We start from the raw sequence: 23,563 nt of genomic DNA, 5'->3' as shown, positions 1-23,563 counted from the left end.
TATCACCACTGTCTATTGTAATTCCTAAAAAATATTTTCTGATAGAATGTCTATATATGATGTCATATTTAATGACACAGACACAAGGGAAGGTCTTGGAGCTGATTAGACTCTGGCTGCATTTGATGACATTTATTATTTACTGGCAAACTAGCTGAAAACCCTGTACGACTGATGAAACTGTCTTACAGTAGTAATCAAAGGGATCAAATTAATAATGGATAGCTGGATCAAAACAAGACTGGGGTACTTTTTTGGCAATGCGAAGAGGAGGAATATTGTTAAATTGGAAACAATTCAAATAATACGGCATAAATATTGGAAAAACAAGGAACAATTCAGCTCGCTTTAAAGGAGCATTTTACTTTACTCACTCAAACTTTTCTTTTTTTTAACCTGTTACAGCTCCTCTTTCAAGAGACCAATCCAGGAGTGCGCTTTGAGTACACAATCAATCAGAACATATCTGACGATGATAACGCCTCTGCCTCAGTTTTTATCTGGAAGTCTGGGTCTTGGACTGAATGTAGTACCACCTGCGGAGCAGGTATGAAAACATATATTGCTTGTTGCTTTACAAATTACAGATTTTAAATGCATGACTTGTTTTTCTCATTTAAACCCGTCGCCAGGCATGTTAATAACATTTCATGCTTCAAAAAATATTACAGTTCAACGATGAAGACGGTGGTGACACCTTATGTAAAAAGCACACATGAAACGGAAGATTTGATGTTGCCTATAAAGTGCTTATATTCCATTTGGTGTCATTGATTGTCTTGTGTCAACATGTAATCCGCTGTGCAACATATTCAGAGATAGCAATTCCAGGCCTAGAATGTGTATCCATCCTGTTTGGCTTTACACACAGATGCTTCTACTCAACCGACAAGTAAACAAGCTCTTGCTTGGAAATACTTCTGGCTAAAACTAAAGCCTGGCAGGGTCTTGAATAGCCTAGAATTCACACCTGTCAACATACTACCGTATTTTCCGCACTATAGGGCGCGCCGGGTTTTAAGGCGCACCCCCAAAAAATAGTTTTTGGTCCTATATCTTCCATACATAAGGCGCACCGGATTATAAGGCGCTACAATGGGAACGTCGACAAAACAGTCAGATAGTTCAGTCAAACTTATTACCCCCTTAACATCCCGAAAGCTTGCAAAGAAGCAAATAGGTGTCGTAGACACGTGCGGATGCGGTGTCCGTACGATGTCACGCAAATGCATCGTTCCAAATATCATTCGGAAGGTTAAAGTCTTGGGATTCCAGAAATGCCAACCATTCCTTAGTTTCTATTTTTTTTTCCGCTCGCAACTTTACTGTGCATATGACAATAAACACTTGGAATTGAGTTTAAATTAAAAAAAGACCCATCACAGAAACATCTAGATCACTCTGAAACAAGATACTGGGAAAATATATAGCCGGAGTAGCTCACCGAAGTCGTTGCGTTCAATATTAATGTGCAACCATGGTCCTCTTATATCCGTGAGTGTAGTAAATCCAGGAGAGTAAAATATTTACAAATAGAGTACAGAATAGTAAAATACTGTTTTCTCTATGCCGTCAACCCAACATGCTATTCACATTCATCTTTTTCGGCCAATTGCAGGCTTTGTTTTGCCCCTTTAGCCTATGCGAGCATGTAAATGATAAAAAGGATCCGCCCTCTTTACCTCTGAATAACTTTAGCCAATAGTGTTCTATTCAACTGATGATTGACACATCTTTTTCGGCCAATTGCAGGGTTTGTTTTGCCCCTTTAGCCTTTGCAAGCCTGTAAATGATAAAAAGGATCGGCCCCCTTTACCTCCGAATAACTTTAGCCAATCGATTCAACTGATGATTGACACATTGGTTAGCCAATGAAACGCCGGTATATAAATCCCAGCATACACCGCGGACTACTTCGCGTTCGGGGGAAAATCTAGTCGGCGGCTGCTTGCATTAGTTGCAAGACTTTGCGACTCAATATTGATCCAAATATAAGGCGCACTGTATTATAAGGCGCATGGTCAGCTCTTGAAAAAAATTAAGACTTTTAGGTGCGCCTTATAGTGCGGAAAATACGGTACATACATATTTGACTCTTGTATTTTAATCACCACAAAGACCTTGAAGAAGTCGTGGTAATCCGAGGCTAACGTTCAGCTAGCCAGCCTCTCTCAAAATCGTTTTTTTTTTTTAAACGAAATCAAAGATGATTGATCCAAATATAAGGCGCACTGTATTATAAGGCGCATGGTCAGCTTTTGAAAATAATTAAGAATTTTAGTTGCGCCTTATAGTGCGGAAAATACGGTACTTTTCTTCCTGTCATGTAAAAGACATGAAGAATAAACCTGTGTGGTTTTCATATTTCAAATCACAAAATTCGTTTATCTCATATAATATTCTGAGCATGAAGCTCAAGTAATGATTGCAATCATACACTCTTAGCCTTTGTTGAACGTAACAGAGTAGTGATGGAGAGGACATCTTTTGGACATGAGTGTTTTTTGATGCAATCATATATGTATGTAAAAGCTCTTTCAACAGGCCAAAAGGCAGTGAACAATATTGGAGTACAATACCGGGGCATTTTGTCATGTATTCGCCGGATCAGTAATCCCTGGCACGATGTCGCTAAAGAGTAAAGACCCACGTGTCAGATTTAGTGATTCATTAAATATCTAATGCCTCATTAAGAGAAAGCAAAACTGCCGCAGATATTCTGTTTTATTCTTCCTTTTATTTTGTTCCTGATGTTTTAAGAATAAAACCTTTTTTTTTCAAAGGAATTACTCTTAAAAGCTCAAAACCTCTATGGTTTATTTTATAAGGGTCATCCAGGGTGTTCCAAAAGTCTTGGGCTCATATTAATATTAAATATCGTGGAGACTGTTAAGGTTATAAAAAGATCCATCCATCCATCCATTATCTTCCACTTACCTGGGGTCAGGTCGCAGGGGCAGCAGCCTTAAAAGGGAAGCCCAGAAGCCTCTCACCACGGGCAACTCCAGAGTGGGATAGAGTCCAACCCCTCTCGAGAGGACTGGTACCAGAGCCCAAGCCGTGTGTGGAGGTGAATCCGACTATATCTGGTCGGAACTTCTCAACCTCACACACCAACTCGGGCTCCTTCCCTGCCAGAGAGGTAACGTTCCATGTCCCAAAAGCCAGTTTCTGTAGCCAGGGATCGTCGCACCAAGGACCCTTCCCTTGGCTGCTACCCAGCTCTCTATGCACCTGACCCCTTTGGTCCCTCCCACAGGTGGTAAGCCCATGGGAAGAGGGACCCACGTCGTCCCTTTGGGCTGTGCCCGGCCGGCCCCCGTGAGCAAAGGCCCGGCCACCAGGCACTCGCCAGCGGACCCCACCTCCAGGCCTGGCTCCAGAGTGGGGCCCCGGTAACATGCATCTGGGCGAGGGAAATTGTGGCCCAATGTTCTTTATCTCCAAAAAGGGTCTTCTGATCTGCGTTTTGTCTGGCCCCTCGCCTAGAACCTGTTTGCCATGGGTGACCTTACCAAGCGCTTGAAGGCCCCGACAATATAGCTCCTAGGATCATTGGGACACACAAACTCCTCCACCACAATAAGGTAGCAGATCATGGAGGTTATAAAAACACATCTGGTAAATTCAGAAAGTCTGTAATTTCAATTTTACCTAGAATGCTCAAAGATGAGCACCGTTCGCACCTGACACACATCTAGCCAATTAAATTCTTGCTAAATGTGTCCCAGCATTGCATTGTCATTGGTTGCAGTGGCTTCTGTTATTCGTGCCTGCAGCTCATGCACATCTCTTGGAATAGGGAGCACATAGACCAATCCTTTCATGGATCTCCACCAAAACAAATCGCATGGTTTGAGATCTGAAAATCTGGGTGGCAAGGGCATGAGATGGTAATTATTCTGCCCAGACTGTCCAGTCCATCTGTTTGGCAGTGTTGTGTTCAGAAACTGTCTAACTCTGATGTTCCAGATTGGTGGAAAGTGATGTGACCAGGCTCTTTCTCACTCAATTTATCTATTTACCTGTTTTCCAGCATGGCAAGGTATGTCTCACTATTGAGTGTTGCTCTGTCAAAGAAGAATGGCCCATAGACTTTGACAATGGACAAACCGTGGTCACCTTTGTGGAGTCTGACTGATGCTGTAGACCAGGGGTCGGAAACCTTTTTGACCCATAGCCACAAAAGCCAAGTCTTATGCTTGTTAACTTTGCCCTTTACGTGGAAAGTCACCTCGTCGCTAAATAAGGCTTGTGGTCAGATCTGTCTTCTTCCATCTTCTGTACTATTGCAACACATCAAACAGTTCTTACAGGACACTTAAGTTCCCTACTGGGTCTCCTGGTCGATTTATGGAGGCTCAAGTGGAACTTGTTAAATCACATCCCGTTCTTTAACATGAGTATAAGCACCCATCTTTTATATGTTTACATCACTTCCGAATGTTTAGGATTCCATGTCCATGATTCAGTTTCAGCAAAACTTAATGTAATTAGCTTAAAAATGCTACAACTTTTATCTTACCACGATTCATAGTTAAGAAGAATTGGGGACTCTGAGTATGCCCAAGACTTTCAGAACACCCTGTACAGTCCTCATGCTTTTTTTATCTGTTGCTGTTTGCATGTTTTTTACTCACATTGAAAATATTTCTGAACTTTAAACTTTCAGTTCATGTGCAACTTTCTTCATTTTATCTTCTTCCCCGAATAGTTGTGCGACTTTAATTAAATGGAATGACAGGGGGCAAAAGATCGTTATTGGTGTAATGGAATAATATAAATGGTAGCTTTGGGGTGTTGTGATGGGTGCACATGTCACAAAATCTTACTGGCTGGGAGAAATGAAGCAACCCAGATGTTTTTACAGGTCATGCTAATAATTCGTTCTCTTTTTTTCATTAATGTGCCATCCTCCCTGATCACACTCCACAAAAAAATGTTTTATTTATTGACCAAAACAAAGTAACGTATTCAAAATGTGAAAAAACATATATGTGATCTGAAATCATTTGTGCTCAAAAACTATAAGCTGTAGAGTGGGTCACCATCATCTTGTGCATGCATCTCTGTCTTCATCTCTTCCAGGTGTTCAGAGACAGATTTTTCACTGCGTGGAAAGAACTAATGGGATTGTGGATGAGTCATTTTGTAACCCTTTAACCCGGCCTGATGACAACCAAACTAGTTGTAACAAGGAGCCTTGTCCAGCATTGTGAGTTTGATGAGAGATCAGTAGCAACGACAGCTGTTCATGAGTTCAAAGGTTGGGTTACGCATTCCAGACAAGTTTGGGGTTGTCCTTTTAAGTGTGTCGCTGTCCATATTGGCCTAGTACTCCAATTGCTTTGTCGTCTATAACATAAACGTATTATTTACTACTATGACATGATTACCTTAAATTCCGGACTATAGACCGCACCTGAATATAAGCCGCACCCACCACAAAACCGATTTTGTACATACACAAGCCGCACCTGTATATGCGCCCACGTTAAAAAAATGTAACACAAACACAAAATTAACCCAAACCCAATTTCAAGACCCGCGATTGAAACTAAATGTCCTTCATTAAAGTCCCCAGTCCAAAAATCACAGCCGGAAAAATGAACAGAAAATGATACCGGTACTTAAGGTTTGATGCAGACCTGCAGAGTCCAGGTCCCGTTGAAAGTAATCCAAGGAAAAAAGTGTATATTTCCAAAGGTAAGGGTGGGAAAAATATATCAGATGAAGACATTTACTCACGCAACTCCTTTTTCTTTAACCAACTTTTTACCACCTCTTCTTTCCTTGTCTGTCCCTCACCTTTAGCGGCCCCCACTTAAACTCGGCACCCCGCGTTTGTTCCGCCCCTCATTTTTCGTTCACCCGTGCAAAACATATCAGAATACGTGTCTAAAATAAATTACTACATTACAAAAATATACAGTTGCAAATACATGTTATACATGGGTTACACATAATTACAAAGAAAGACAGTAGAGTTTTCAAAGCTTTAACAATAATAATATAGCTTTAACAGGGCAGTTAATGGTAGCAACACTCGAGCGCCGCTAGCAGCCGTTAGAAAAATTACATAAATTGGCCGCATCACTGAATAAGCCGCAGGGTTGAAAGTTAGGGAAAAAAGTAGCGGCTTATAGTCCGGAATTTACGGTATATTAACTTGGAGAGGAACATGTTTCTGATCTCCCTAAACCAGGAAAGTGTCTATAAGAGAGGCTCTTATTTGGTTTAACTTCAGGAGCCACCATCCCAGCAGTCTAATCACAAAAAAAAAAACTACTTTTTCAAATCCATTGAAGGAAAGGAATGTGCAGTCTAAACTAAAGATATAACATATTCACACATCCAAACCCAAAATGACTTCTAGTAATAAAATTCCCTTTAGTGCCCATTTAGCTGCATTTATATCCATATCGCTTTATATCTGTAGCCTTGTTTTCAAGATGATAAAATACATATCTCATATGTGATTTGTAACCAGCTCGGTGGCCTTGGGGAATAGGGCTCCCGCCCCAAGACTGGGAGGTCGCTGGTTCGAGCCTAAAACATACCTAAGACCTAAAACATTTGTACCTGTTGCCTCCCTGATTGGCGTTCTGCATTAGAGGTTGGAATTGCTGTGTTTGGTCAGCTAATAAATTCCAACGTAACACATCGATTGCGTGGGAATTCCCTCCTCTGTACCAATCTTCCAGAAAGGGTCAAGAATGTAAGTGTGTTCTTGATTCTAGCCACCTCCCACTAGGGGGATCCAGTATATACATAAAATACATTTATTATTTGCTGGCCATGCTGTAACGTGCGTAAACAAACATTACTAGTGTTTTTCTGTGCTGTAAAATGGCAGGTGTCACTATAAATTTGCACGGCATTATTGACATCTACAACCCATGGCAAAAAGTACCGAATCACCAGTCTTGGTCAAGCCCTCGCTCTGACATTTTATTCTGTAGAAAAAACTCAGATCACAAACATGAAACAATCGATCAATCAATCAATTCGAAAGATTGGCATAATGGCATTCAGAAACACTACAATACATAGAAAGTTGATGCGGTTGAGAAAATGGTTGGATCGCTTCCTTTCTACCAGGGAGGAGGAAGTCGCCTAACTCTTTAAGCCCATCTTCCAAAAATAATTTAGACTTCACTTTATTTATCATTATAGAAAATATTATTTTATGAAATGTTTATTTTTCAGTACAAAACAATACAGGTTACCTATACAAGCCTTAAACATACTTATATAAACCTTAAACATATATTCCATACAAAATATAGCACTGACGCAATTTACGAACAAATTCAACTTACGAACGATCGATCTCGTTCGTAAGTAAGGCAGCGTCTATATTTTAAACTAGAACCTGGTTCTCCGATTTCATAATTGTCCCCCCAAAAATACACGCAGTAAAATACTATAAATCCTATTTTTTCTCAAAGAAGACATGTATGTGAGTCACTGCCATTAAGCCGTGACATTTTCCATCGCATTTATTTCCGCAGCGAAACTATAGTTGTGTGTCACTCTGTGCAGGTGGTGGGTGGGTGAGTGGCAGGAATGTTCAGCAAGCTGCGGGACTTCTGGGGTGACTAAAAGAACCGTGCTTTGCATCCAAGCTGTCAGCACGGACGATCAGGAAGCCCTGCAGCCGGATCAATGTCGACACCTCCCAAAACCGGAGTCGGTGTTGTCCTGTAACACAGACATCCCCTGCCTGGGGGATTGGAGCACTGGCGATTGGTCAAAAGTGAGTGAAACCTAAAATGACATGGTCAATTTTATTGTCAAATATGCTATATGCACAGGGTTGGATAGAGTTACTTTAACTGGATTACTTTCAATTACTTTTGGATTACTCCAATACCAAATATGCTAATAAAAGACAAAAGAAACTAAATATGAATAAAATTATGACTCACAACACGTGGTAAGCTTTCTCTCCTGGCTTTGATCCATTTGATCTCCGGCAAAATTAACATAAAATGCGACAGAAACAAAATGAAAATAAATCCAAACAGCTTGCCAACATCATTTTTGCCGTTCAATGTACTCCGTTACTCCCCAAGCCTGCACAAAATTTAGTAATTTTATTCATATTTAGTTTCTTTTATGACTCCATGACAGGTTTTATGTCAGGAATGTGACTGTTCTCTTTTGGTGGTTTTGATAATGGTTGCCATTTTTGTTCTCTCAACTAAGGTCTGGAAAGTTCCAGGGCAGGAATTGCAATAAAACTCTTTTAAATCCAACCTAAAATCTCATCTCATCCTATTAGCCGTACCGCTTATCCTCATTAGGGTCGCGGGGAGCTGGAGCCCATCCCAGCCATCTCCGGGCAGTGGGCAGGGGACACCCTGAACTGGTTGCCAGCCAGTCGCAGGGCACACAGGGACAGACAGCTCATTCGCTCATTCACACCTAGGGACAATTTAGACCGGCCAATTCACCTGAAATGCATGTTTTTGGAACGTGGGAGGAAACTGGAGTGCCCGGAGGAAACCCACACAAGCACGGGAGAACATACAAACTCCGCACAGGAAGTCTGGAGCTGGATTTGAACCCACGACAGGTTCCAGAGACATGAACTGTGCCGCACAAGCGCTAACCACTGCGCCGCCGTACTGCCCCCAACCTAAAATATTTATTTTTATTCGAAGTAATCCCCATGGATGCCTTCATACCTTCCTGGATGAATTATTCTATTATCCGCCACAGCTTTGCTGTCACGGCTATGTTGAGGTAGCCCACATCTTGGTGCAGGACCACCAGGCTCCACAATAGTCTAGTCCCCCTGGCCATCAGACTGTTAAATGGTCAATCTAACATATAGTTAACTTAAATCTAACGGCTGCTAATCACTTTTTGCACTAGTGGCAGTTTGTTTTATAGCTTGCCACTCCTTGCACATTTGCTCTCTGCACTATTGTACTTACAGTGTTATTGTTACAGTGTTAATGTTACTGTGTACCTAACTTGTTAACCTGACTGCCCATCTTGCACATCTGGTTAGCTACTCTTCTTGCACTATCGGCACTATGGTAAAATACTATACGAAGCCATAATACAATACAACTTTATTTATATCTGTACATTGAAGGAAACTGTGGGGGTCAGATCCATCGACATTTCGTTCTGTATACACGTGTACTAGAATGACAATAAAGTAGATCTGAATCTGAATCTGAATCTGAATCTGAATCTTCAAAAGAGCTACCGAAGACGACTCCTCCCTGGCGAAGGAAAAATGTACCGTACAAGGTCGGGTGACAGAAAAAATATGACGCCGTGATGAAAAAGCCACAAGTATTCTCGCTTCTTTTTATGCTCTGGATGAAGCAAACACAACAGCATGTTTTGGTAGATTTGGCAAAGTCTTTGACTCACACTGAAGGGGACAACTCGAAGTTGAAGGGGACAGTTCTTCAACTTCTTTAAAAAGTTATCCTTTTTCTCTGTCTATAAGACATTCTTTTTTAATTTAGTATTTATGATTAGCTGTGTGTGGTATTATGTTTTTTTGGGGGGCATACATTCAACATAAAGTACTACCTCGAAATACGAGTTTGATTCGTTCCAGGAACTTGCTCATGAACAAACTAAATTTCATTATTTTTTTACATAATACTGTTTTTCTTTCCCTTCTTTTGATGAAGAGCTGCAAAAACTCCTTTTTACTTTAGTATAATTAGCTGTGTGTGGTATTATGTTTTTGTTTTGGGGCTTACATTCAACATAAAGTACTACCTCGAAATACGAGTTTGATTCGTTCCAGGAACTTGCTCGTGATCAAACTAAATTTCATGATATGAAATAATTGAAAAGTAATTGATCCATTCTGGCCTCCCAAAAGCATTTAAGGTAACCGTAAATAGCCCTAGAACGCATTTTTCGGATCACTACAAACACTTCAAATAGTAGTTAAACATAAAAATACAATCATTGCATTAATTGATGAGGTGTATGCAGGGTTGGGTAGGGTTACCTTAACTTGATTATTTTCAATTACTTTTGGATTACTCCAATACCAAATATGCTAATTAAAAAAAAAGAAACTAAATATGAATAAAATGACTACATTTTGTGCAGGGTTGGGGAGTGACGGAATACATGAAACGGCAAAAATGATGTTGGCAAGCTGGATTTATTTTGCATTTTATGTTTGTTTTGGCTGGGATCAAAGAGATCAAAGCCAGGAGAGAAAGCTTACCACGTGTTGTGAGTCATAATTTTATTCATATTTAGTTTTTTTTGTCTTTTATTAGCAGATTTGTTATTGGAGTAATCCAAAAGTAATTGAAAGTGATCAATTTAAAGTAACCCTACCCAACCCTGGGTGTATGTATGCGTGGTACGATGGTACGAGAGGAGTGGTTGAGGGGTGCTCAAAGAGTGACGGAGCATGAGAAGATGTTGTTGATTTGTAAGCACTCCCTGTACACTTAAAATTAAAGTTACTGTAACTTTAAATGAATGTGAACACTAACATTTTTTACAGAATACTGTTTTTCTTTCCCTTCTTTTGATGCAAAAACTCTTGAGCGGCTTTTTAACCTGCACTCACTGCTTCCTCATGCCAAATCACAGAGAGTATGGTAGTCCTATTACTGAATTTCTCATACTGGCCACAGCAGGTCTTGAACTTATTCAGGTTGTACCCGACACTACCTCAAGTGTCGGGTACTTATAGATAGACCGCGAATTTTACTCTCCATGCCGGTGTTTCTTGTTAGCACTTTGGCGCGGATCCACAATCACAAAAGTCTCTCCATATCGTCATGAAAACTGGTTCATTATTTTGAAAGAACAGTCTTGCCCCAGGTCGGTTTCCATGACGAACAAATAAGAGATTTTGATTGCTCGTGCTCTTTTGATAGGTCACTGACACAAACATTCTGGTCATGTTCATTATATCCTGCTTTGTTTCAATTGAAATTATTCTCCTATTTTCTTGGAAAACACCTTACCACGTATGTTTTTGAAACTCATGGTTTGTGTCACTAATAGCCACAAAAAAGAGACGCAATACGATAAAAACAAACTGCGGAATATAACCAAGTACAGACGCTGCCCTACTTCCGGACGATCGATTGTAAGTTAAATTGTTGAATTGAATTGTTGTTCGTAAGTTGCTTCAGTGCTATATTTTGTATAAGGTTTATATAAGTATTTTTAAGGCTTGTTTAAGTAACCAGTACTGTTTTGTACTGAAAAATAAACATTTCATAAAATAATATGCCTTATAAAGATAAATAAAGTTTAACTTACTTTTGGAAGACGAGCTTCAAAGGTTAGGAAACTTCCTCCTCCGTGGTAGAAAGTGGCAGAAAAAAAGACATCCAACCATTTTCTCAACCACATCAAGCTTCCTTATTCCACTTTCATTTCAAAAGAAACGGCTCGCCTCTTCTTTACACCAACCATACTGAATGGATGCACAGGATATTAAACAATAAAAATGTTTCTTAGCGCCCTGGAGATACAGTATAGTATGTTTACACATGAACGAGGAAAAGGAAGCCGGATTTCTTCTTTGGGGTGGATGCTGGGTATGCTCTCACAGCGCCACACGCCAGTAGTGGCGGAAAGAAGCACCACAGTACTGTCCTGTACTTGGAAAAAGGTGCACAATACAAAATCTAACTTACAGTATTGTCCAAATGCTTTTCGACACCCTGAAAAAATGTTCATATCTACCGTTTTTCGTTAAATGGTCGTAAGTACGGGAGCGTCTGTACGCTGGATCAAGCGTTTAATGGCAGGAGTGCATGCGCAAACTGTTTTTGAGTGGTCTCTAATGGGATCCTCTGGGAATGCTCATAATTTGTATTTTCACTCATATGTCGATTAAGAGCTTTTATTCCAAAAAGTCATCAAAATTCACATGTCTAGAAGTGCTAGTACCATATATAGAGGTATGACTTTAGAGCATTTAGAGTAAACGTTGTCAAATAGCTTTAAACTCGTGTTTGATCCACAACATCTATTTGTTTTTTTGGAGAATGTTTGTTTGTTTGGGTCTCTTAACCACATGGGTCATAGGGGCACCATTTCCTGTGGTGTGTCTTGGGCAAGTACAGCCTGGTGGCGCCCATTCCTCTCCGGGCCAACGAATAGAATACAAAGCTGAAATCGGTTAAAACATCTAGACACGTAGACGCAAAGCACATGTAATATAACAACAGCAAAATTAATATTGCCATTGTCTTTGATCGGGGGGAAAAAAACATCCTAGATACTTTGTTTTTGTTTGTATTATTATTGTTTTTGTACGGACCAGTGTACTGGGATTTCTAAATTTCAGGCAATTTCAATTGGGTATAAGGTTAATGTTTTGGACTGAAAAAACGATGCATGTCTTCAAAAGGGTTCTTTCATTTTTTTGTTAAGATTATGTAAGTGGCAGATATAAGTTTGAAAAAAAAAATTCTCACCCAGCCAGCCCAAACTCATGAGCCGGCCCTTCAGGAAATCTCCCGTTCTTCCTGATTAGCCACTCCCCCATTGTCAAAGATATTAATGCCACCTTAAGTTCTCCTTGTTGTGTCACTTCTCTCACCCCAAATTCAGCAGCTTTTAGGGAGTGCTTTAGAAAACGGATTCATGAACATCTATAACATAAGCTTGGCACATTGTACTAGCATTCTATTGTATATGAGGCCACTTGTGGGATTGGCACTTTTAGACTGACCAGCATTGTCTGTTTTTCAAAGCAGAAATCTTTCAATACGTTATCTGGGTCAGTGTATTGCTTTCTTTTCATCTGTATAGCAGATGTCTGCAGGAATTCTTTTTTAAAAAAGATCCAGGGTTAGTTTGGAGTCCTCCAAACATCCTCACAGCTTGAGAAAAAGCTTCTGCTCTATCTTAAGAAATGTCCCGGTTCAACCGTTTAAAACAAAAAAATCACATAATTGTCCTCAAGTGGCGTGGTTTCAGTCCAGTCTGAATTAGTGATGTGTCATTTGCTAACTGACTCAACCGCTTTGTTTTTGAACGACACTTTTTTTTTCAGGGTTTCTGTGTTCTTGACTTTGAAATCATAGACAAAAAAAGTATAAGGTAATAAGTTGAAGGCGTCTGGGCAGATTCCTTAGCCTAGCAGATTCAGATTCAGATATACTTTATTGTCATTCTTGTACACGTGTATACAGAACAAAATGTCGATACATCTGACCCGCACAGTTTCCTTGAATGTACAGATATAAATGAATTTTGTACTGGGTTAGAGTATTGAAGTACTAATAATATTCTAAATAATTATAGCTATGTATAGTATTATACGGTAGTGCAAAGAGTGCAAGAGGAGCAGCTAACCAGATGTGCAAAATGGGCAGTAAACAAGTCACTATACAATAACAATAACACTGGAGTACGATAGTGCAGAGGAGAACAGATGTGCAAAGGAGTGGCTAGGTATAAGAGAAGCAACAATTTATTTTGGTTTCCACAAATATAATCAAACAAAACAACCTAATTCATTGTATAATTTCCTCTTCACACAGTGTTCACTAACGTGTGGACGAGGAGTGCGTCGACGCAACGTTACCTGCTCCAGAAACACTGGCTTGGAGTGTGACCTGCAAAAGAAGCCTCCCTCTCTTAGCACCTGTTCAAACCAAGATTGCCCACAAGTAGTTGACAATTTTGATGACATTGAATGGTCCGGAAGTGGCTGGAAAAGCACAGAACTGTTAAATGAAATTAACTTAGTTCCTTTGGCCAAACTACCTCCAACGAACTCAATTCAATCCAAAAAAGATGATCCAAAAGGCTTAAGTAACAACTTTGAAGACTTTCATTATCACAATAAGATTGAAAGTGAAGACAATACTCCTCAAGTGGACGACTTTTACTACGACTATAACTTCATCAACTTCCATGAGGACTTATCAGACGAGAGCGGCAGGACCGATTCTGGGTACGCTCAGGAAGACGATTTTCCACTCGAGGAAGAGCCAATTGGTCATGTGCAGGACACAAAAACTGCAGAACCCCAAAGCATTAATGAAGACGACCTAGTGGACACTGAAAACACAGAAAAAGAGGAAACACCTCAAAAGAATCCTGGAAATGTAGACGACTATCTCGCAGAGGATTTTCTTCTGCCTCTGTTCACCACTCGGTCGCCATCAAATCCTTTAGTGCCAAGGGATGCAGACAATGAATTCCTAAGGTCTGAAAATAATACAAGTTTCCGTCTGGATGCCACTACCAGGGAGCCTACAGAGAGCAAAAAAATAGGCCATGATGCAGAAGATAAAACCACGGTTGTGGAAAATTCCAACAGGGAATCAACTGTAACTCCATCACATACTATGTCCCCGTCTGAAATTCAAACTGAGAAGAGTCGAGCTGTCACAGCGTCAGCGAACACCTGTAAAGAATGTAAAGATGATAAATTCCACGAATCTTACACCGTGCCACAGTATGGCACTCCTAATGCTTTAGGCTCCTATATAACAGATTCAGAATTATATCTTACTCAAGTAAACATTTTCCCCACTGCGTTGGCAACTGATTTTCCACTGGAAAATGTGCACCCAACTCATCTCAATAAAGACTCAGTTCCCACCGTAGATGAGCCCGGAGTGTCCTACAGAGGCCTCGGTATGACCTCACTGCCTCCTACTCAGTCTTCCACTCGTCTCCTTTCCTCAGATCGGCTTACGTTGTATAATCAAAATGCCCCTGATGACACCTTGTCTGCTGGAACACAATTCTGGCCGCCTACAGAGCAGGAAGGATATACTCGACCTCCCCCAGATGTTTTCCAGCCAAGAACAGCGGAACATACCACTCGAAGTCCTGCAGCAGATTCTCCTTTCCCATTTGATGATTATGAATACAGTCAAAGTCAAACCCGTTCTATCATAAGATCGGATCAAGCGAAGGATCCTGAGTGTTGTAACATTCCACCCATGGCAAATGCGGCGGTGACTCAATCCATTGACAATTACGAAAAAAACACTATCCCATCAACTCAGAATTCCAAATTTTGGCCACTTCTTCAGAAAATATCCGAACAAATCCCGACTGCGACACAGGTTGCAGCCCATTGGGTCACTGGGGAATGGAGCCCTGTAAGTTTTTGTCACTGCAGACATCTACAGTGTCTGATTTTGTAAGATAATTCATTGATTGAATTAGCCTCAATATTGCTGCTAACGTACTGTTATTTTCAAAGATATATCGTAATACTATGTGTGCTGTATTCACCTGCTGTTTAATAAAAGGCCTTTTGTGATGACATATCTCACCAAATTGTTGCGTAGTGCTCTACAAGCTGCGGTTTGGGTGCCATCTGGCGGACGTTGACCTGCAGTACCGGTTCTGAGTCTGATTGCGACTCATCAAAGAGACCTACACCGGCCCAGCGTTGTTACCTGCGTCCTTGCTCCATCTGGCAGGTCGGGGAATGGACAAAGGTGAGATAGGCCTTGTTTTATGTTATGATTGTTTTTCTGTGAGAAATCTAATCGATATCGCGATGTGATGTAGTGCGCTAATGTAACCGCAAACCGGTTGTGTCAGGTATTTATAGTTCCCATATGTTATTCGATTGACGGAGTGTTCGGCCAACAAGAATTGTCACATTTCGTGGTTTTACAGCACCGGCCAATCAGAATCGGGTTTTTAATGGCACTAACCAATAAAGTCGAGGCAATGTTTGCAAGACGTGTCCACGACTCTGATAGGCTGGTGTAAGGCTGCCACTCAGTCTTGCAGCGCTTGCACAAATGGCCACCAAAACCAAAACGAACCCCCCAGCTCGTATCTTTATTGGCTCGATACATTGAAAATCAATCAATTCATTCATTCAATTAAAAAAAAAGTCAAATAAGTGTCATGAAAAGCTGATCACCAGCAGTTGCTGCCTGGATTTTTATCGCGTCCAGGAATTGACTGAGGCGGCGTCGGAAGGGAAAGCTAACAGCTCTTAAGCCACCGCTGCTGATCATGGCTAATCACCAAAGACAGAAACATTACCCATGAAACAGACAACTTAGAGCTACTAGTCATGTAAAACTACCGTATTTTCCGCACTATAGGGCGCACCCCCAAAAAATAGTTATTGGTCCTATATCTTCCATACATAAGGCGCACCGGATTATAAGGCGCTACAATGGGAACGTGGACAAAACAGTCAGATAGTTCAGTCAAACTTATTACCCCCTTAACATTCCCAAAGCTTGCAAAGAAGCAAATACGTGTCGTATACACGTGCGGATGCGGTGTCCGTACGATGTCACTCAAATGCATCGTTCCAAATATCATTCGGAAGGTTAAAGTCTTGGGATTCAAGAAATGCCAACCATTCCTTAGTTTCTATTTTCTTTTTCGCTCGCAACTTTACTGTGCATATGACAAAACCAAAAAATGATTAAAATATATATATATATATATATATATATATATATATATTTTTTTTTTTTTTTTTTTTTTAATTATTATTATTATTTTTTAGACCCGCGAAGCTCTGAACCCGCGAACGTGGAACCGCAAAGTAGCGAGGTCCCAATGTATACCTTTATTGTCATTGTTACAAAATGGGTTGAACATATTGTGACAACGAAATTGGGCGTGGCACTCCAGTTCACATTTAACAGTGAGGATAAAAGAAAACAAAGAAGATAAGGTTATAATTTACACAATATAAAGGAACAAAGAAGATAAAGGTTATAAATTACAAAATATTTACACTAGAAATGTGGGCATGTAGGATATTACATACAGTTTTGGGATCGTATTAGTGCAATATGCGTTAAAAATAGTCAACATTGTGCAAAAACAGTCAACATTGTGCAAAGTGAGCATAGGCATGAATACCATTTTACATCTGTATGAGGCAGTGTGTTTGCAAGAGATTCAGTTATTTGTGCGGTGTGTGTTAAGGGTGGTAATGGCTCTGGGGAAGAAACTGTCTCTGAGTCTTTTTGTTTTTGTTTCTTGTGATGTGCAGCGCCTGCCGGAAGGCAGCAGGTCAAAGAGATGGTGGCCGGGGTGAGAAAAGTCTTTGATGATTTTTCTTGTGTTCTCTGTGCGTCTACTTTGGAAAATGATATGCAAATGCACGAACTGATAATGCTCGGAAAAGTCCGGAAGTTATTCGATGCAGGCTTCTGATTGGCTGCAAAGTATGCAAATCGCCAAACGAAATTCCGAAATTTCCAAACCGAACAAAGATTTTGAAATCGGAATAAAGCAAACATTTTATTTGAAAAAACAAAAAAAGATTTTTTTATTTTTAGTTTTGTAAGTTGTACACCCGATGTAAAAGATGCACGCCCCGGGCGTCTGGGCAGACGTTATTTCAGACACTGGTTTTCATTTGGAAACGAGCGCATTTTGAATCCTTTCCACGTGCACAGGATTGTTTTGAGGTCAAAATTGACTCTCATTCCTTGTAAACATGGCTTGAATGAAATGCATGTGGAATGATACTGAAAGAGTCAGTAAACTGTAATAGACTATTATCTTTTTGGTCTATTTTGAGTGTAATATTGACAGGTGTACAGCCTGACAACAGTAGCTGAGAGACGGGCACTGGAAAAGCTGCGGTCAATCATGGACAATTCATCACATCCACTACACAGCATTATATCCAGACAGAAGAGCAGCTTCAGCAACAGACTGCTGTCACTGTCTTGTACCACGGACAGACTGAAGAGTTCTTTTCTCCCTCATGCCATGAGGCTCTTTAACTCCACCCGGCAGAGTAAAGGCCCACATTAAACCATACCCCCTACATTGCATATTACCGAATTTTATTGCAATATGCATTCTGTGTAGCACTATCTAGATACTCTATACAAAACGCTACAGTGGGTATTAGCACGTCACATTGGGTCTTTGTATATTGTATTCATTTTGCTTTATTATTGTATTGTTCTCAGCGAAGGGATGCTGCTGGAAATGTGAATTTCCCTTCAGGGATGAATAAAGTATCCATCTATCTATCTATCTCTCTTACATAAAAACCTGTATGGAAACTGTCCCACCTCCCCTCCTAAAAAAAGCTCAGTCTTTCCCAAACAAAAACTCCGGATGCCAAGTGAACATCGTACTCTCCACAAACCTCAAAATACCGCTTTTAGTTCAGGGGACTAGGCTCTTTACTGCAGAGCCAGGGCATTAGGATTGCCATGGCAGCCGAGGAGGGTTGAGGACCACTCTGCCGTAAAAGACTTGAGGAAAATGTGGTAGGGGCTTTCACAAATAACACACTTTAGAGATGACACACGGGTGACTGTTGGGGCTGATGATTAAAACACTTCTCTTCGACCTATAAACACCTCAACCAATATGGCAACCGGTTTGCTAGGGTACTGGTGTTCCTCAGATGATGTACCAGCTCAGGATAACAAAGACAAGAAATGCATTATTTGGAATACAATTGGAATATACCGATAAAATATATATGGATTTCATGCAAATAGCGTCCACTATTTCCTCACATTTTGCATGTTTAAGAATTTGGGAATACAGTGGAACCTCGGTTCTCGACCATAATCCGTTCCAGAACCCTGTTCGAAAACAGATTTGTCTGATCACTGAAATCATTTTTCCCATTAAAAATAATGTAAATCGTTTTAATCCGTTCCAACACCCTAAATGTTTACCTTGAATGTTTAACGTAAACATAAAGCTAACCCAGGCTAATCGTACGTCCGCGTTATCGTAATCTTCCGTACGAAAGATTACGCTAACATGAACGTGTAAAGATAAAAAAATCAGGTCGTTTACAAGTCATTTAGCACCCGGGTCTCCACAACAAGTGGTGAGCGGTTCATTAGAAAGGGGGCTCCGTTCCAACACCCTAAAATTTGGGCTCTGTTCCAACACCCACATAAAGCTAACCCAGGCTAATCGTACTTTCGTGTTATCGTAATCTTCCGTATGAAAGATTACGCTAACATGAACGCGTAAAAATAAAAAAAGGGATAAAGAAAAGAATTATGGACAGGATTTCTTACCTTTGTGGTGGTCAGCAGAAGGCGCAGGTGGACGGCCGTTGCTTGCTTATAGCACTCACTCCCTTAGCCACATCACTAGGTTTCACAGCCTCCTTATTCTTTAGTATCGTCCTGATCGTAGATTTAGCCATGCTGTATTCCTTAGCAAGATCAGACACTCGCACACCTCCTTCATAAAAAACACCTCGACATACAACACAGAGGAGCCGGGAATCAAAACTTTTGATCCCAAGACGAGTGCTTTACCTCCTGAGCTACCAATATCAAAAGGAATATCAAAGACTGGTATAAGTTGCCTTCACACTCTTGCGATTAAAGTATTGCACTGTTGACTATTTTTTGTTTACCCTGAAAAGTGTGGCCGTGTCTATGCCTGATATGGCCCTGGGGCTATACTTTCTGCCTTTAGGCTTGTGCATGAATAAAATATACTTCACTGGCAGCAATATTGAGTTTATCACTATCATTTAAAGAAAAAAATCAGCTGAATCATCTGCCCAGTTGGAAATGTCAATGTTACCTCCTTGAACTGAAAGTTAGAGCTGCCTATTTAGATATTCATTGTAATGTATCTATCCTTCGAGCATAGCCAGAGGTGCCATAGGTCGTAAATAGGGAATCGATTGCTGACTAAAGCTTCATAAAGAGTGGGAATATCAAATGTAAACTTCGAAGACACCATTGATTGCATATGAATGCCGCTAATTTTTTTTCCCAGTGCTCCCGAAACTGCGGAGGTGGTTGGAAATCCCGAGAAGTGCAATGTTTCGACATGCGAGATCAGCGACCTTTACGGCCTTTCCACTGTCGAGCAATGTCCTCCAGGCCACAAAGCCAAGCATCCTGTAACCCTCAGCCGTGTCTCGCCTGGTACACTTCTTCATGGGGGCAGGTGCTGTAATATCTCACTTAAAGAGAGATGTTTACCGTAAATTCCAGACTATAAGCCGCTACTTTTTCCTTAACTTTCAACCCTGCGGCTTATTCAGTGATTCGGCCAGAGGCGCTCGAGTGTTGCTACCATTAACTGCCCTGTCACAGGCACCGTTTGGGATGAAAGCTATATTATTATTATCAAAGCTTTGAATACTCTCTCGATGTACCGTCTTTCTTTGTAAATATGTGTAACCCATGTATAATATGTATTTGCAACTGTATATTTTTGTAATGTATTTATTTGTATTTATTTTAGACACTTATTCTGATATGCACGGGTGAATGAAAAAGGAGGGGCGGAACAAACGCGGGGTGCCGAGTTTAAGTGGGGACAGCTAAAGGTGAGGGACAGACAAGAAAAGAAGAGGGGGTAAAAAGTTGGTTAAAGAAAAAGGAGTTGCGTGAGTAAATGTGTTCATCTGATATTTTCTTCCCACCCTTACCTTTGGAAATATACACTTTTTCCTTGAATTACTTTCAACGGGACCTGGACTCTGCAGGTCTGCATCGAACCTTAAGTAGCGGTATCATTTTCCGTTTATTTTGCCGGCTGTGATTTTTGGACTGTGGACTTTAATGAAGGACATTTAGTTTTAATCGCAGGACTTGAAGTCGGGTTTGGGTTAATTTTAGTGTTACATGTTTAAATGTGGGCGCATGCGGCCTATATACAGGTGCGGCTTGTGTATTTACAAAATCGGTTTTCCTCTTAAAATGTGGTGGGTGCGGCTTATAATCAGGTGCGCTTTATAGTCCGGAATTTACGGTACTCTTCTTGAACCACCTTAAGAAAGGCAATGCTTGCAATGTCAGGGTATTTTTCACTGCATGCTCCAAACATGAATACAGACTAACATATTTGTTTGCCCTCACCGTTTTGGGGTAAATATATTTTCCTTTCAGCTTCCTAATAAATAAAACAAGCTGAAAAACACTCTTTCAAGTTGTCTCTAAAGGCCACCTCTTTAGAAAGATAGTTTATCATGTTCAACGTTGTACTGTGGCCAGCCTATTTCATCACTGTTATTGAGTGTGTGTATATTTGATTTAATCTCAGTGTTCCGAGGTGTGTGGAGGTGGAGAACAGCAACGGCTGGTCACTTGTCCTGAGGAGGATCTTTGTGACAGTGATGTTAAGCCCAGCAACATTCAACCCTGTAACAATCAACCTTGTGCTCAATGGCTCACTGGATCTTGGGGACAGGTACACAAACATCTTTGAAACCACAATTCTATCAAAGCACTGTTGTTACCATTGATTTAAGCCAGGGCTGGGCATTTCGGTCCTTGAGGGTGCATGTCTTGCATGGTTTTGGCACAGGTAATACAAATAGCTCGGTGGTCTTGGGGGTATGGCGCCCGCCCCGAGACTGGCCGAGTCATACCTAAGACTTAAACATTGGTACCCGTTGCCTCCCTGCTGGGAATCCCCTCCTCTGTATCAATCTCCCAAAAAGAGTCAGAAATGACTCCAGCCACCTCCCACTAGGGGGATATGGCTGTGGTATATACATATATATATATATATATATATATATATATATATATATATATATATATATATATATATATTTTCCGCACTATAAGGCGCACCTAAAAGCCTTTATTTTTTTCAAAAGCTGACCATGCGCCTTATAATACAGTGCGCCTTATTTATGGATCAATTTTAAAGTTGCAAAGTTTTCCAACTAACTTGCAGCCGCCGACTAGATTTTCCCCCGAACGCCAAGTAGTACGCGGTGTATGCTGGGATTTATTTACCGGCGTTTCATTGGCTAACTTATGTGTCAATCATCATTTGAATCGATCACTATTGGCTAAAGTTATTCGGATGTCAAGGGGCGGATCCTTTTTATCATTTACAGGCTGCCATTGGCTTAAACGGCAAACAAAGCCTGCAATTGGCCGAAAAAGATGTGTCAATCATCAGTTGAATCGATCACTATTGGCTAAAGTTATTCGGAGGTCAAGGGGCGGATCCTTTTTATCATTTACAGGCTGCCATTGGCTTAAACGGCGAAACAAAGCCTGCAATTGGCCGAAAAAGATGAATGCGTTTACCATGTGGCTGACGGCATAGAGAAAGCATTTTTTTCTATTCTGTATTTGTAAATATTGTATTCTCCTGGATTTACTACCCTCACGGATATAAGAGGACATTGCCTGCACATTATTATGAACACAACGACTTCGGTGAGCTATTCCGGGTTTTATATTGTCCCTATATCTTGTTTCAGACTGAACTCGATGTTTCTGTGATAAGCGGTGCAGATAATGGATGGAATGGAGTGTCTATTTTTAAATTAAACTCAATTCCAAGTGTTTATTGTCATATGCACAGTAAAGTTGCGAGCGAAAAAGAAAATAGATACTAAGGAATGTTTGGCATTTCTTGAATCCCAAGACTTTAACCTTCCGAATGATGGAACGATGCATTTGAGTGACATCTTACGGACACCGCATCCGCACGTGTTCTCGACACGTATTTGCGTCTTTGCAAGCTTTCGGAATGTTAAAGGGGTAATAAGTTGGACTTAACTATCTGACTGTTTTGTCCACGTTCCCATTGTAGTGCCTTATAATCCGGTGTGTCTTATGTATGTCAAAAATAGGACCAAAAACTATTTTTTCGGGGTGCGCCCAATAACCCGGTGCGTCTTATAGTGCGGAAAATACGGTACATATATATGTATATATATATATATATATATATATATATATACGGTTTTGAAAGCAGGGCTCTCAGAACCATCGAGAACATCAGGTGGCCCCAGCGAGTCTCCAATGAAGAGCTCAGAGCCCGCACGTGCCAGCCCCAAGCATCTTCCTGTCCTTCCTGTCCTTCGTCTACCACCAGACCATCGGACACGAGCCATTCTCCAGTTTGACCCAAAGGCCGCAGGCTGGAGACGACCACGAGGGAAACCCCGCACTCGATGGCTCGACGTCGTTGCGGGCGACCTCCAACAACACGGAGTTGCTGTAGAGGATGCAGAACAGCTGGCACAAGACCGCCAGCATTGGAAAAACCTGGTTCATCTGGTCGGCTCAACGCACAGGGACGGGACCCCCCGACCTTCGCTGGAGCAATAATCAAGATATATATGTATATATATCATCTCATCTCATTAGCTGCACCGCTTATCCTCAGTAGGGTCGCGGGGGTGCTGGAGGCCATCCCAGCAATCATCGGGCAGTGGGCAGGGGACACGGGGACAGACAACTCACTCACTCATTCGCACCTAGGGACAATTTGGACCGGCCAATTCACCTGAAATGCATGTTTTTGGAATGTGGGAGGAAACGCCACGCAAGCACGGGGAGAACATAAAAACTCCGCACAGGAAGTCTGGAGCAATAATAATCAGCTTAGGATTCTTGTAATTGGAATTACAGACGCGGCCCTACTTTCGAACAAGATAGGTTTCAGGCGATCGTTCGTAAGTTGAATTTGTTTGTAAGTTGCTTCAGTGCTATATTTTGTATGGTTAAGGTTTATATAAGTATGTTCAAAGCTTGAATAAGTAACCTTATCTATTTTGTACTAAAAAATAAAAAAATCATAAAATAATATGCTCTATAAAGAGAAATAAAGTTGAATTTAACTTACTCATGGAAGATGCGCTTCAAGAGGTCCTCCT

At 40.9% G+C, this 23,563-nt stretch overlaps 1 protein-coding gene across 3 annotated transcripts in view; it reads left to right on the top strand.

Annotated features, from left to right (window-relative positions):
* The window catches only part of adamts7 (ADAM metallopeptidase with thrombospondin type 1 motif 7), a 223,794-nt gene that overhangs the window by 131,763 nt on the left and 68,468 nt on the right, over positions 1-23,563 (top strand). For all 3 annotated transcript variants that reach the window (XM_088333622.1, XM_088333620.1, XM_088333621.1), the window contains exons 16-22: positions 406-547; positions 5,089-5,215; positions 7,546-7,759; positions 13,515-15,092; positions 15,285-15,437; positions 19,705-19,878; positions 20,980-21,126. In XM_088333622.1, coding sequence (XP_088189748.1) covers positions 406-547; positions 5,089-5,215; positions 7,546-7,759; positions 13,515-15,092; positions 15,285-15,437; positions 19,705-19,878; positions 20,980-21,126 — 2,535 coding nt within the window. The remainder of the gene's footprint in view (positions 1-405; positions 548-5,088; positions 5,216-7,545; positions 7,760-13,514; positions 15,093-15,284; positions 15,438-19,704; positions 19,879-20,979; positions 21,127-23,563) is intronic.

The sequence above is a fragment of the Urocampus carinirostris genome, chromosome 4 (assembly GCF_059441175.1).
Source record: "Urocampus carinirostris isolate Australia breed hairy pipefish chromosome 4, RoL_Ucar_1.0, whole genome shotgun sequence".
NCBI classification, from domain to species: Eukaryota; Metazoa; Chordata; class Actinopteri; order Syngnathiformes; family Syngnathidae; genus Urocampus; species Urocampus carinirostris.
This window is presented reverse-complemented; position numbering and strand designations above follow the sequence as displayed.